General features: G+C 31.7%; 1 protein-coding gene across 1 annotated transcript; it reads right to left on the reverse strand.

The window, feature by feature from the left end:
• Positions 1 to 1,987: 1,987 nt before the first annotated feature.
• Positions 1,988 to 15,998, reverse strand: LOC133205602 (E3 ubiquitin-protein ligase ZNRF2-like). Its single transcript, XM_061341438.1, has 4 exons — positions 15,552 to 15,998; positions 9,907 to 10,002; positions 6,396 to 6,501; positions 1,988 to 5,619 (listed from the first exon to the last, which is right to left on the reverse strand). Exons 1-4 carry the CDS (start codon positions 15,862 to 15,864, stop codon positions 5,562 to 5,564), a joined length of 573 nt encoding a protein of 190 aa, XP_061197422.1. The 5' UTR covers positions 15,865 to 15,998; the 3' UTR covers positions 1,988 to 5,561.
• Positions 15,999 to 16,053: the final 55 nt, after the last annotated feature.

The raw sequence follows: 16,053 nt of genomic DNA on the forward strand, positions 1-16,053 counted from the left end.
TTTTCATATTTTGGCCTCAAAATCAATAAGGGTCTTTCCTAAGTTATCATCTTAGAGACTTAAATTTTAAAGCTAAATTAAAGCTTAAAGAAAAAAAGAGAACTTGGAGTCTAACTTTGACTCTATATAAATTTTTGAACTCGATATTTTGGCATGTAAATCTAAAGAGGGGGGGGGGGGGGGGCTTTTTAATAATAAAGAGTTAGGACATAAAATTTCATTTCATAAGCTTGAAGAAAACTGAAGTTATATGGAAAAAATGCAATATGAATTTTTTTTTTACCATGACCTTTTAACCTCAAAAAAGATTTCTGTTTGAATTCTTATAGATAGTTGATATAAAATATTGCAAAAGCTCAAGGAGAACTAATCATCTGAAAACCATATTAAGCAATATATAAATTTTGACCTTTGACCTCAAATTCAATAGATTTATCTGGAGTTATTATAAAAAAAATTGCATTTGCTCTTTGAGAAATTATTGAATGGAAACAAAGTATTGGTCATTTGTCAATGTTTCTACATTGTCAAAGTTTCCACTTTTACAGTTTTGACACTGGGAAGACAAAAAATATCCAATCTTGTAAATATGCAAGGATCAACTGATACAAGCAATATCTAAGGAGAATTATCTAAATGAAAGCAGTCTTTTTTTTTTAGCTCACTTGAGCCAAAGGCTCAAGTGAGCTTTTCTGATCGAAATTTGCCCATTGTCTGTCGTTGTTGTAAACTTTTCACATTTTCATTTTCTTCTCAAGAACCACTGAGCCAATTTCAACCAAACTTGCCACAAAGTATTCTTGGATAAAGGGGATTCAAGTTTGTTCAAATGAAGGGCCACGTCTTCTTCCAAGGGGAGATAATTATGAATTCATGAAAAATTAATGGTATCATTTAAAACTCTTCTCAAGAACCACTGTGCTTGGAAATATGAAACTTATATGGAAGCATCCTCAGGTAGTGTAGCTTCAAGTCTGTTCAAATCATGAGCCCCAGGGGTAGGTTGGGGCTACAATGGGGGATCAAAGTTTTACATAGGACAAATCTTCAAAAATCTTCTCAAGAACAGCAAAGCCATGATTGGTCATTTTTATATGGAAGCATCCTCAGGCAGTGTAGATTCAAGTTTGTTCAAATCATGACCCCCTTGGGGTAGGGTGGGGCCACAATGGGCAATCAAAGTTTTACATAGGAATACATAGGAAAAAATCTTTAAATTAAATCTTCTTCTCAAGAACAGCAAAGCCATGATTGGTCATATTCATATGGAAGCATCCTCAGGTAGTGTAGATTCAAGTTTGTTCAAATCATGACCCCCCTGGGGTAGGGTGGGGCCACAATGGGCTATAAGTTTTACATAGGAAAAAAATCTGTAAAAATCTTCCCAAGAACAGCAAAACCATAATTAGTTAAATTTAAACTGAAGCATCCTCAGGTAATTAAAAAGCATCCCTATGAAGTATAGATTCAAATTGGTTTAAATCAACACCCCCTCGAACCACTTTTATATCAAAACTTTTCAAGACTGATTTCTGCTTTTTCATAGCCAGAGTGCTCAGGTGAACGATGTGGCCCCTGGGCCTCTTGCTATTCAAATGCCAGCAAATCTCTCAGTAAAATACATCATATCAAAGGAAGTCTTATGAATTATTATGACCTGGTTTTACATTTCAGAGAAGGGGAAACACTGTCCGATTCCCAGGGGGTGGGGGTCATCATAAGTTGCTGACCTTAGCAAAGGGAATGTGATCAGCAGTAACTGTTGTTGAGGGCAACATTTTAATGTTAATGGATTGCACAATCTGTATGAAGCTGATTCAGCAAATTAATTTATATAAGTGTTATCAATTATTAATATTTTCATCACTAGAAGTGATTCTAAATATATTTAAAAGCCTGCTTCAGGGAAATCTTGAGAGAGAAAAAGTACCATTGTCATTGCATACCATAGATTGTGAAGAGAAATATAGACAATGGAAGAAAAAGGTATAAAATGATAATTTATTTACAAATAAAACACAAACATGAAAAATTTACAAAATGATCTGCATATATTGCAAAAACATAACAGAAAAAAACAAACAAAAAAAAATAGACTTATCTGAGTGATGACTGATCTTTTCAGAAATGACAATACAACTTTTCAAACAGATTATTGAATAGCAATCAAAACATATGTGGTTAGTATGTTTAATTTGATTTTTTTAATATAGCTAATTATGTTGCTGAGGAATGATCCTCAAAAAGTATCGGGGGGAAAAAAGTGAAAGACTTGTAAAGAGATACTGTGATTTGTGAACGTACTGCTCTCCATCATTGGAAATACTGATAATGACAAATTCCTTTCATTAGCAAAGAAACCCAACGTTGTCAATCAGAGCTTTCCATTCCACTGATGGAAATTCTCAGGTTCCGGGGTCATAAAGCTTAGACGAGCTCTTTTTTGATCTCAGTCTCACTTTTCCACTACTAGTTCCTTTGGTAAAACTGAGATCAAAAGTGAGCTCGTCTGTTTTATGGCCCCGGAGCCAGGTGTTCCTGTTGTTTTACATTTACAACAGTAAACTGTTCCCTGCATTTCTAAATGAACAATATTTACTACCAAAACAAAAAAAAAGTCATAGGGTTAAAAACTACAAAATGAGTAATATTGATTTCCACATGAAACAATCTTTTTAATAAAAAAAATAAATAAAGCACAACAATAAAATCTGCATTATAAATCAAAGTTTCGTGACCATTCTAACTGACATAAGGCAACACAATTCCCAAAAATAAATACAGTGTATGCATATTTTGTTGCTTTATAACACATTTGCAACACATAAATCAACCCTATTACATGTAATATTCACAAAAAAAGTTGACATTTCTGTTCAAATTCCTTGAAAAAATTTACAATTGTTATCACAAAATTTGTGCTTTTCTGACACTGTTCATGAAATGAAGGTTGAAAAAAGGCACTGCCTATAAACCAGTTAATTTCATAATCATTATCCAAGTCAGTTCTAGGAAAAATTAAATGCTATTCTATTATTTTACTTTAATGACACCAAAGCAATACTAGTCAATTGTTTTAATGTTTTAATTCATATGCATTTGTATAATTCTATACGAGATCAACTCTTAGACTAACATTTTGACCAGAAAAAATAACATGAGAATGGTCTTCAAATCATGAAAATGACAGTTTCAACCAGTTTACCTTCTATTGTGAATTTTCATCAGTACACTCTTCAAAGATGAAAAAGCAAAATACAATTTATGCAATGTTTTAAATAAATACTATTGTAAACTCCTATTTGTTTTATATCATGTATTCAGCCCTAGAAGAATTTATTGGTGTCCAATATCAGCGTAAAAAATACGAAGTACATAGTGCTACACACATACTGCAAATCAGCATTTCTGTTTTTCCCCTCAAAACTTCACAATTCTCTCTCAACATTACATAGAATGTATGCATTTGACGAAAAAAAAATTCGTTACTTTAATTGACAAATCAATAATTCAATAAACTCTTGGATTTTACAGCAATCTTATATTCTTTAAAAAATCTTGCCATCCCATCTTTGCAGCCTAGTGGTGTGCGTGTGTTCATGAAAGAGATCCAAGAAATATATGTTCAAATGGCACATATTCAATCTAAGTCAGATGAAGATGCAAATTATTTTGATTGTTTTTTTGACTGAAGGTTCATTTTCCCAAATTTTCATGTACTGATGAAAAGGCAATGGGTTGTCAACTAGGAATTGCTTTCCTTATCAGTTTAAAAAAATCATCAAAATTTCTGTTTAAAGCAATTTACCATTTCTAGGTCTAGATGTAAGTTTTTTGGTCCTTTTATTATTACCATAGTTTAGTACTATGTGTTTACTTACTGACAAAAACAGATCTATCCTGTCACTGATGAGAAAATAACATATTCTACATAAGATCTGGGTTTTTTTTTTTTCAAAAGAATACCTATTCCATTCAAATGACATCCAAACAGAACCTAAATATATTGATAGAATTAAATATAAGTATATATATGTGTAAAGCATTTGCACTGCATGAGCAAGAGGATATATACCCCTGTCAAATCTAAAACAAAAGCAGTTTTATTTTCCTTCATAAACTACATGTATTCTATATATAGTTGCCTACAAGTCAGATTTTTGGGAGTTCAATTTTGGACAAAAACTCAATGTCAGATTTACAAGTGAGTCCTACAAACACTGGTATTTTTCTGAAAGAGGAAATATGGTAATTTTGTAAAAAAACAAAAAAAACAAAAACAAAACCAATGATAATCATTTATACAGGTCAAAACTTAATCTTAATAAGATTCTTTAATGCGTGCATGAAAGGAAGATTTAAGGTTATCCATATGCAAAAATTATGATGCCATACCCAAAAACGTTACTTTAAAACAAGTAAATACAACAGAATATTGATTTGCAATTGACAAAAGATTCTGATAATCAACTGTTCTGACTTATAAGCGGGTACGTCAATGCCAAATTCCTCAAAAAATAGTCCGAAAAAATACAACTGACTTAGAGGTGAACTGATTTATAGGCAAGTATATAGAGTACATTTTCAATAACACTGTCCAAGACAATTTTATTATACTGATACCGGTACTTCAAAATAATTATAGGTATTATTTTTTCATCTAAATGCACAGAGACCTATTCATTAAAATATCTAATTAATCTACACTTACGGTAATCTTAACTTGCATCTATAGTTTTGGTTTTTCTCTCACCACAGTGTTTATATGTGCCACCACACTTCATTCATAAATACATCTTTTTTCTAGTATATTTCATAAGATGTGAATTGTAGCCTGACAATATAGCTACCTTTCATTGGTGTAAAACTTGATTTGAAAATTCATGTGAAACCAAAAATTAGTTCTGTAACAAATAATCTCGATACCAGACCTAAATCAGCCATGAACCTTTGAAAAAATTAAGCAAATACCATTATAACATGGAGGACAATGTAATCTCATAATGATACAATACATATGGTTCCATCATCATTTATTTTCATTAAGTGAAATATAGATTATATATATACATTTACCAATCTAATATAGATTTATGTTTACAAAAACAAAAGCTGAAATATGACATGAGTTGTGAATATCGCAAATTATGGGAAACGTTCAAATATATCTATGATATGCAGTCGCAGCGGACACATCCTTAAACTAGTTCCCGACCTGAATCCTGAAGGATGTTAGATGCAAAACTATGACTTGTGTCGTGATACATACACATGCACCAGCACTAACTGTTTCACTAAAGGTTAAATACACATGCTCAACAGGAAATGGGGGGTTTCCTTTGTCGCGATTTTCAAATTACTAGGCCGCATTTTAATGACCTAGCACCTAAAATCAACATACAGCATGAAGATTACAGTCACTAGAGTAAATGAAGTTTGCAATGAAAGCCCATATTTATCAGTATGTTTTGCTAGACATGGTCACTCTGGCCCAAGAAGTGATACCTATCTCTGTCGACCTGTGCTTCTTAAGTTATAATACCGGTAGTTAGACCTTCCCATCAATCAGAAGGGTGTTCTGGACAAGAACGGTTTTTCTCGAACCACTTGTCAATACATCTGAAAATAAGAAGATTCTATCAACATTCGATAGAGAGTTAGCTATCTTATAAGGTAAATAAGAAATTTCAATAAATGAAGCTGGTTAAAAGATTGAGGTCAAGATCTACAGTACTATAATGAAAGGTGCCTTCAGATTTCTCAAATTTGAGAAATGAATTTCTTAAATGATATTGCTTTATAACCAAAGCTTGGTAAGATAATGTGTATCAGGACATTTTTTTGGGGGGGGGGGGGGGGGGTTAAACATGACAATAAAACATTTTAAACTGTCATTTTCAATGAAAAATGAAGAGAACCAGCTACAATTACGGGTGTTTTTTTTTCCATATTAGACAAGTGCAATGTGTCCAGATTGCCTTACAATCTCTCAGAAATGATAATTTATGTGTTCTTGACCTCTTCTTTAAAGCTTTAATTAATTATGACATCATAATGGATCTAGCATCTCAAAAGATAGTGTAAACTCATTTCCTAGACCTTGACCCTTTAAGTAAATCATGCAGAAATAAGATTATTTTTAAGTCTATAAATGTTATATTGACCTTCTACAATCAGGTACTCTTTTAATCCAATTAATTTCCTGCTTGACATTACAATTAATGAGGGATATACCAAAATCTTTTTTTAATCAGAAATGTAATTCTAATGCACTAAAATAAAATCCATGAAAAAGTAATTAGTTTAACTGATACAGGAAATATTTAATTAATTTTATCAGCTTATTAAAAAAAACTTTTTATTACTGTTATTTTGATATTCTATTTATACCTTACCCTTTATGGTAAACACACAAACAGGGCAATCGGGCGATGGTGTCCCCCTTCTCCAGTTCCTCAAAACATATCACACATTCCCCTTTGTCTTCTACTAAGACATCCTCTAAAAAGAAAAATTTCAAAATCATGACAAGCACTAACGTCATTGTTTTCATGAAATGTGTATGTATATAAACTTTGTTATGTACAGTGAAGCCTCATTAATATAGACACCAATAATCATGACACTTCACCTTCCAGCTGAAATTTGTGGGGAACAATTTATATGTCGATGTACCAAGCATGTTTCAGAAATGTGGATGCTTCATTAATTCGGACAAGTTGCTTGGGAACACAAGTGTCCTGATTAACGAAGCTTGACTGTAATTGTGAAGAAGAGATTATAAATTCATGATGAATTCATGATTATAGAAAAAATTACGATGTATCTGTTTGTGAAAAATAAATATATAAACATCCAAGTGATGGTATAAATCATACTTTGACCCATCTATGACCTCTGCTTATTGCTTTCATGAATCCTGTCACTATATACTAGTATATCATTTTCTCTCAAAAATTAAGACAATGTCCCTTGGGCCATTTGATTAGGAAGTATATAATAAAAACAGTTGACTAAATGATTACTGTTTTCTATTGTCACCAGTCTGTAGCCAAAAAAAAAACAAAAAAAAAAAAAACATAATGTCATCATATTCTGGACTTTCACCATGACCTCTCACCCTTTGTACCCAAAACACACACATGTGTAAGTACTCCCTCCCCCCAGCATTGGAGTTGAACTGATCGATCCACTATAACAAGTACAAAATAAGAAACTGACACTAAGTCACACAAAATTCTTAAGTTTGATCTTACCAAGTTATATCTTTGCCTTTTGACCTTGATCTTTGATCAAGTGAAAATCGATAAGCTAGTTGACTCCTTTTATGTTTTACCATACTCTACAAGATGCTTTACCTATATGTATAAGTTTTAATATAGCCATTGACATTAAAAATTACTTCAAGTCACTGCAGTTATTGCAACACATGACAGTATCAACAAAGGGACTGACATGGTGATTACAGTATTAGTGGGCCAGCTTATTCACTTCATGGAACCTTTTTCTAGCATATCTAGCTATATAACTGTGGGTTTTCATTGTAGGCTAGTGTTTTTGAATAGGCTTCTTCAATTTTTAAAAAAATATTTTTCCTTCTCTTTTTATAACTATTATCTTTATTGCCTTAGTCAGAATTACAAATTTATAAGGAATTTAAATAAATTTAGGAAAGTTCCATCCAGGTAATAAATCTGTTCATAAAAAAAAAAGAATAAATCATGCAATTATGAATAAAATTTATACAAAGCTAGAGTAGCTCATTTCAAATATGAAACAGTTGTGTGACACAAATCTTTGACAAAAATCAGTAAATCTCCCATTTCAATTTCCCTACCCCCTTTCAAGCCCCCCCCCCTTTCCTTCCTCAAAAATCTATTCATTTGGTAAAAATTATTAAAAACAATTGTAGCCAATCAAAGAGATTTCAGTGGTAGGAGTAAATAATAAATAGCTTTAATAGGTAAAGGAAACAGAGTTTAACATGCATAATTCAGGACAAAATGATTTATCTCAGGCTGCTTTGAACACCCTTCTGTAAGTATAAAAAAGCAGCTTATTGTGAATCACTTAAGGGTAATACATGCACTCGTGGCTAATTAATTCTTTAGGTGTCTGACATTGAATGAATACACCTATATCTGAAATTACGTTTTAAAAAAAATTATGTCAAAATTTAGGACAGCTAGTACATGTGTACAAAGTTTTATAACCTGAACATTATGAAACTGATAAAATGTTCTACCAAAATTTAAAAAATATAATAATATGGTATAAATACTGAAAGTTCTACACACACCACTAATTAATAAATTTATAAGATTATTTAATACCCACATACTGTACAACCAAGACCCTCACACAAAAAAGATCTGTACATTTTTCTCTGTATATAAAAAATGGATGTCAGTTACACCATTATATCAAGTATTTATACCAAATAGATTCCTTCCTGTTAAGATAAAAAAATCCAGACTTCCTTACAAAGAATATAATGAAACTTTTATGTATATTCATCATGTTTGCAGCGGACCAATTCCAAGAAATGCTTGTAAGCTCTTAGACTTTTGCCGCTAACATATAAAATATTGAGAACAGTCAGGTCTGTTTATTGATCAAACAAGGAGCTGCAAATCATCCTAAGTCTAAGTTTACAGACAACTTTATAACAGTTGCTCTTACAAACAATCTCAAACAAATTTTGGAACAAATATTAAACAAGTTCATTCTTAACAATCTTAAAATTTTATTTCTTAGGGCCCAAAAAAAAAAAAATATATATATAAAATTAAATAAATAAAAATCATACGTTCCTTAAAAAAGCAAAGACTGCAAGTGAAATGAATCTCCTCAAAGGACAAAGGACCTAGTTAATATTTTGCGACCTTCTTGATCTTAAGTAAGAATTTTGCCTTTTCACTCCATATAATCTAAACTTAGGAAATGTCAAAGTGTGTTTGCTTAAGCAAAATTACAAGCTTCTTTATGATCAACTTAATAATCTGCTTTTTGGTAAGAGTTTTCAAATAGACCTAATAGTAAAATGAAACAATTTTGATCAAAGAAGAGTCAACGAGTCATATTGCTTACCTGAAATGGCTAACAATAACTTTTCAGTATATATATGGACAACTAATACTCAAGTCAGGAAATCGAAATTCAGTACAGAACTGACACCTAAACACAAGCCTGAGGGGTTGGGTATAATTTCACGTAAATTCAATAATTTGAAGTCTAAGAAAAAATAGCCTTTTAAATAACGATGAGCTTTAAAACATTCAAATGTTACCTATTTTAAAAACATTTCATAACTTTTGGGGTTTTTTTTTCCATTTCACAGCTGATTCAAAGATTTTCAGCAAGTTCAAAAGTCTTGCAATAGGAAGTATGTTAGGTGAATCTCACATCATTTTCCTGTACTTAAAAAAAATGTGTCTCACAACTGATGCTATCAGTTTGAAACTATATGCCGATTCCAGTTTTTTTGTGAAACAATGCAGATAATGCCCCCAGATGAGATAATCAATGGTATCAGTATTCAAACAGTTCTATGTACTTGAGCTTTCATGAGGGTAAGTACTAACTGACATTTACAAGTAGGATGTATCGCCTTGAATACCATGCCAGCCTTGCGAACAAGACCTACAGGTTGTGGAGCAATGTATTTCTTCATAGTTTGTGAACAACCAAAACTAGTGCTACAATGTATGTATACTTATGTGTAGTTTACCAGTATGTTTGTGATTTGAACGAAACATGCACGTCAAGGTGAATCAAGATAAATCTTTCAATGGTAAAAAGCACTGATGATATAATGTATGATACATGTATCGTCAACTGAAGAACTGGGTATACATATACACTAAGGTTAATCCATAAAGACATGAAATATAGTACGGCATTTACCGTTATAACTGATTCTAGGTTTGGTCAAGCATATCACTAGGTGACACTCAATTTCTTCAGGAGGTATAAACTTGGCACAGACTGGACATTTAATGCCTGTAAATAAAAAAAAGAAGATTATGTATATTCAAGTTTACACACATGTAATACTTGTAAAAACTAAGGTGATTTGTGTAAGAAGGTTAAAAATACTTTTGTGTCTAATACTGGGTAGTACGTGTACTTTTAGCATGATCCAACAGTGGCGTAGTTTCATGTTTGCTCATATGCTCAAGCAAGCACATCATTTGGTAAAAAAAAAAAAAGAAAAATTAATTAAATAAATAAATAATAAAAAAATAAATATAAATAATAATGATAATACTTGAAAACAACACTAATGAATGTATTTAAGTATAAAGTTGATTATATATTAAATATGTTAATCTTATCTTAATCTTTAATCTGGATCTATTTGTGCCCAGTTTCTTAGTACATGTACATATGTTCTCAAAATAATGTGTTAATGATGAAACAATTTTCTTCTCAACCCCCCCCCCCCCCCCCCCCAATAAATTCACTGAGCAGCAAAAGTTTTTAGAACAGCCATCCATAAGATTTTTTTTTAAACATTAATTTTTACTTAAAGTTAAATTTTGGGGTCAAAAATGTGACGACATTTAAAAAAAAAGTGTATTTTTATTTAGAAATACTCGATTTTTTTCTTCATTATATCCTTTTATGACTTATGTATCTAAAATTTATCCACAGTGACTATGCAAGTCAAAATAACAAATGTCCAAAATTATTTTTGAATTTTTGTGACCTTTTGAATTTCTCAACTTTTGTCAAATTCATTGTGGAAACTTTTTATACTGGACCTAAATTTGGCAATTTAGTTTATATAAACTTCTAAACTATGATAGCCCTCATTATTTTAAAGTTAAAAGAATTCAAATTTTAAAATTTGCTCTCTGCTATAAATAGTGCCATCTTGTACACCTTATTGTAATGAGAACAATAGACCCATGGGCCATATCGCTCACCTGGGCACTTTGACTACAGAAAAGCAGAAATCAGTCCAGTATTGAAAAATATATGTGGTCCTCCATCTTGGGAGGGGCAGGGGAGGGGGTCATGTGTTCATTAAATTTTCAAAAATGAAACAGACATTACTTAAAATATCATTTTGGAGCATTTATTGAGATGAAATGTAAAATACAGTTGGTCACTTAATCAAATCCGAAAATACTACAAGGGTGTTTAATGTACATTTGATATCATATTGCAATTGCATTCTCCGCCCCAAAAAATCTATTTGTAAATCCTGTATTTCTTCTTAATACTACATAATTTACGTTTGGCTTATGTACAATGTACCTCTAAGCAGTGATAATCTGAGACTCAAAAACTTTTTTTTTCAAGATGTCAATGGCCAGCAGCATTATGAACACCATACGAGTGAAAGCATAACACCAATTATGAACATCATTTCACAGCTATAAATGCTGTGCTGACCATTATGACGTACTTCACACTGAAATTGTAAAGTTGAAATTGAAATTTCACAAATGTATATATACATGTATACATATGTATACATATATATAACTTTCCTTATTTTCTTTTCTTTTAATGGGGGGATTAATAATCATGAAAGTCATACAGACATTATTTTTCCAATTAATTTAAACAATAAAATGCTTTCTTTGGTTGTTAGTACAGGAATTAATGTCGCAGCTGTTGCAGAAAAAATACATAACCCGCGTAAGCAGGTTATGTAAATTTTTTCTGTAATAGATGCGACGTTAATTCCTGTACTAACAACCAAAGAAAGACATTTTATTGTTTATATTTATATCTGTATAAATAATCATTTAAAGTAGGATTAAAAAGATTAATTATTGTATTATTGATATGTACGTCATAGTAAGTTTCATTGATGGAACAGCCACTGATCAAGAAATCTGTACAGGTGATATGCCTATTGTTGTTCATGAAGTGATAAACTTCAATAGTTTTCCTTAGAAATAAAGGAGAAAATATACAGTGGATGTAAATATATGAATATTTTTATCTATATGTATCCTGTTTATGTCATTTTTTTTTCACCCAATATGTTATAATATGTATCTATACTGCACTGTCCATAAATAAGACAAGCCACATTCATCCAAAATACTTTCAAAATATAATTGCTCCAGAGCAGGTTGTGTATTACCTTCTACATGCAATACATAGCAGACCCATTTTTTCCATTCATGATTGTCTGAGAAAAAATGAAGATTTTCCCAAAGGAAATCATTTCACTTTTATATCAACCAGAAGTGGGAATCTATCATTTTCCCATAAACCATATTAAGGTTTGATCATTTTAGTGTTCAAATCTGGAATGTATTTTGGTATTTCAATTGAAGTTTTTCAATTAAAGAATTTTTTAATCCATATACTTCACAACTAGTTGGACAATTCTATTAAATATATATACATCCAATTGCCAATCCAGAGGAAGATTGGGTTGCTTTTATTTTGATATATATCACTCTGTTCATAGCTTTAACTTGCATTCAGTTTATAAAATCCTGATTTGGAGAAATACAGTGTTCCATTGCATCAGTCAAAGACAAAATACACATTACAATTTATAAATAAAACAATCAACAATGGATAGTCTGGAAATGTGCATCTAAAGATGCATTATTCATGATGCAAGTTTACTCACAATAAGGCTTATAGTTACTTGGGAATGAATCTGCTCAAAAACTTAGACCAGCTGTTCAATCATTTCAATCAACTGAAAAATGTAGGTTAGATGCAGCATCAGAAACATGTCTTATAATGTGTGTCCATGCAGGTTGATTCCATGTGGATATTGTATTCACTTGGAAATGGACAAGCTCCAATCACTATAACCTAGTCATTCATACAGAAAGTGTATATCAGTCGCAGTATCAGAAGTAAGTCTGGTACTTTTGATTTATATCCTAGATCTATGCATCAACCAAGCAGGTTTGGTCCAGGCACGACTTACAGTTATTTGGGAATAGACCTTCTCCCAAATTTTTAACCAGGACGCTGACACCAAGGGTAATTAATGGCATAGGATATAAGCTTAGCTTTACTTTGTTGAGATGAGCCAAAAATGCAACAACTTGAAGGCATATATAAAGAGCATGCACACTGAAATTTCACAATCATTGATAACAGAATGTCAACTCTAAACTAAATGATGCATCAGCTGAGTTACTGTTTGAGAAAAACTATAAATGGGGCAGCTGACCAATGTTAATTTAAACTTTATAAAAAATCAATATTAGATTTCCAATACACTGAGGTGATTTCAAGAATGACAATCAATATGGAAGATTTCATTTTTTTCTTATCATGCTGTCAGAAAATGAATATGGATTTTTGCCTGTTATTTGAATTTGACTCAGGGTCTTTCATTCATTACAGGTTTACATAATATATACAGGAAAGTTAAATTTGCATAATGGTTTCAGAAAACAAGTCGTACCAATAGGGTACCCAGGTTCATACAAGTTTTCTAATGATCAAATAAGAGTATTACCTCAGATGAAGGAGACACTAATTGTCTAACAGCATTAAGTATTACGTTTTAAAAGCAAACATTTTCTGACATATTATCATTTAATTGGTCCTTGTAAACTAAGACGTAGATTGTCTGCAGTCTCTTTTCTGCTGTGTATTCCCAACAAAATCACTGTCTCTTTATAAGAAACGCTGATTTATAGAAGGACTTTGTTTCAGTATCGAATATCCTATAACTATACTGCAATTTGTACATTGTACATCTAACAACCTATAAATTGAAGATAAAATTCTTATGGCTCATCTTGCTTATCAATATCTTAATTAATACAATTAATGCATGACAAAATGATCAAAAATGATCAAAGTGAAACTTCTCTGATACTGCAAGTATATATGATAAATTTTAAATTGTCATTTTTGTATGTGTATTCAGTTCATTTGATTTGACATAAAAAATGGAATTCCTTTTAATTATGTCTTATATATCAAAATACAAGTCGAAAAAGATTTATTTACATGTGTATGTGTACCTTTTAAGCAAGGATGTTTACAGTTACACCCATCATGCGGCATGAATTTCAGGCCCATGTGTCATTTTACAATAAACTCTGTCTAGTACAATCTATTTAGCTATATAGCTTGAAATATCTATATAACAGCTTTATTACACTATTCAGAATAGCTTGAATTTGCTATTTTATCCCACTTTTTTTTTTAACATGTGATTTTTTTCAGCATGCATGTACAAAAAGTTGCACTTTGGTGCAGTGATAGTTTTCATGCAATCTTGAACTCTTCTGATTGAAAACAATACATGTAAAAATGGCTCATCCAATTGTGCATCCTTGAGAGACTTTGAATTCAAAGTGTTCTAAAAGTTTTGGGGCTATATATATAAAGCAATTGCTTTGTGACCACATTGACACAGTTACTTCTTGAATGAAATTATAAAGGAGGTCAACAAGATAATTGACTGGTAATAACTCAGTACAATGTTATGCAATCATACTTATCCACACCTCAACGCACACAAGGTTGTGTACAGTTATCCAAGCAATGAAAATACATCTTTTGCTTAAAAGTATTTAAATCTGCAAAGTCAGAACTATCTTTGATTTGGGTTGCTTTTTTGATGGTAGCTTTTTTTTTGATTGCCCATAGAACATACATTAATAGTCGAATACTTGTGACTTTTAGTTTATTTTTTACAAAAAATATTTTAGTGCAAAACTGAACGTAAATCAAGCTTAATAAAGCTATATAGCTAATTTAAGCTATATAGCTAAATCAAGAGATTGACTCACAGACTCAGATGAATTGCTGTGCTGTTCAAGACCATGTATTATAAGTGTTGCAATACCCATTTGAAACAAATTGCATGTATCTTCATATGTAATTCTGTAATCAGTGATGTACCTACCTATAACTTAGTGTTCAATTAGTCTCTATGAAAAACATAAGACTGTAGACAGACTAATGCATACTACCTGAGGTCAAATGTGTATATCTTTAAACCTGATCGAAATGTCCAATGTTCTGTTTTTATGTTTTGTTAAACCAAAGAACACCAAAGAAACCCTTATTCTCATATCTAAGAAATATTGCTTCAAGTTTGTTAATGGTGATTGCAATCTATAAAGTTCGATCTGCACGACTGAATGTTCAGCATGAAGTATTTGAAAAAAAGAATCAATCAAGTTTAATTAATTAACAAAATGTTAAATATGATTTTTTTATAATCTTTAAAATTTCATTGTTCAATGTAAAAAAAAGAAAAAAAAAAAAGAAGAAATATTCAGCTGATTATAGTATGTACAGGGGTACATACAAAACTGTTAGCAAGCCCAGTGCATAAACTTCTTTGACATTCAACCAGAATGTGTTAGGGACTAACCAATTTTCATTTTCACATGCTCATAGGACCCAATTGAATTAACCAATTCTCGTCATAAAATACCAAAATTGCGCAGTTTCCAGGAAGTCATATTATGTCAAAAGAAATTAATGTATTTCTGACATGTCTTTTGTCTCTTTTGCAAATTTTAGTATTAAGTAAAAAAAATATACATTCATATTTTTCTTGATCAAACTAATGAAAATAAGTATACTACCTTGGAGTGCAAAAAGGTGTAAAGGTAAAGATTGCGCAAAGTGTCTGCCAAATGAGGGGCCCTCCTCTGGGGTACTTGAATCCGAGTCTGGAGATCCTGCTCCTCGCCTCTCGCCATTGGCAGTGGCTCCACCTGGTATCACTAATCCAGTTGGGGTTGATGCACTAAAATGTCCTAGACTACGAGCTCGTAAACGAGTGTTAGTAGCCCCACTAGAACCCATGGCAACTTCTGCCCCCGAACCCCCGGGCACAGGACCACTTCCTGAAAAAGTCCGTGGTCTCTGAGCTGGCGTACTTTGTTTCGTGCCCATGACTAGCAGTTAAAGATGTCTAACAATATACTACAAAATGAACATCTCACATTTTGAAATATCTCCATGTGTTCTGTCCCTTCATGCTTTGTTTTCATGTTAATCCTTGTTAACAATGTGGTCCGCCATGTTGGTATCTTCCTTATTTGCGTCATGGAACCAAAACTAAATAGCGGTCATGTGACACAA

This window comes from Saccostrea echinata, unplaced genomic scaffold (genome assembly GCF_033153115.1).
Source record: "Saccostrea echinata isolate AGI-Se365-2 ecotype Australia unplaced genomic scaffold, CSIRO_AGI_Sech_v1 ptg000054l, whole genome shotgun sequence".
Lineage (NCBI taxonomy): Eukaryota > Metazoa > Mollusca > Bivalvia > Ostreida > Ostreidae > Saccostrea > Saccostrea echinata.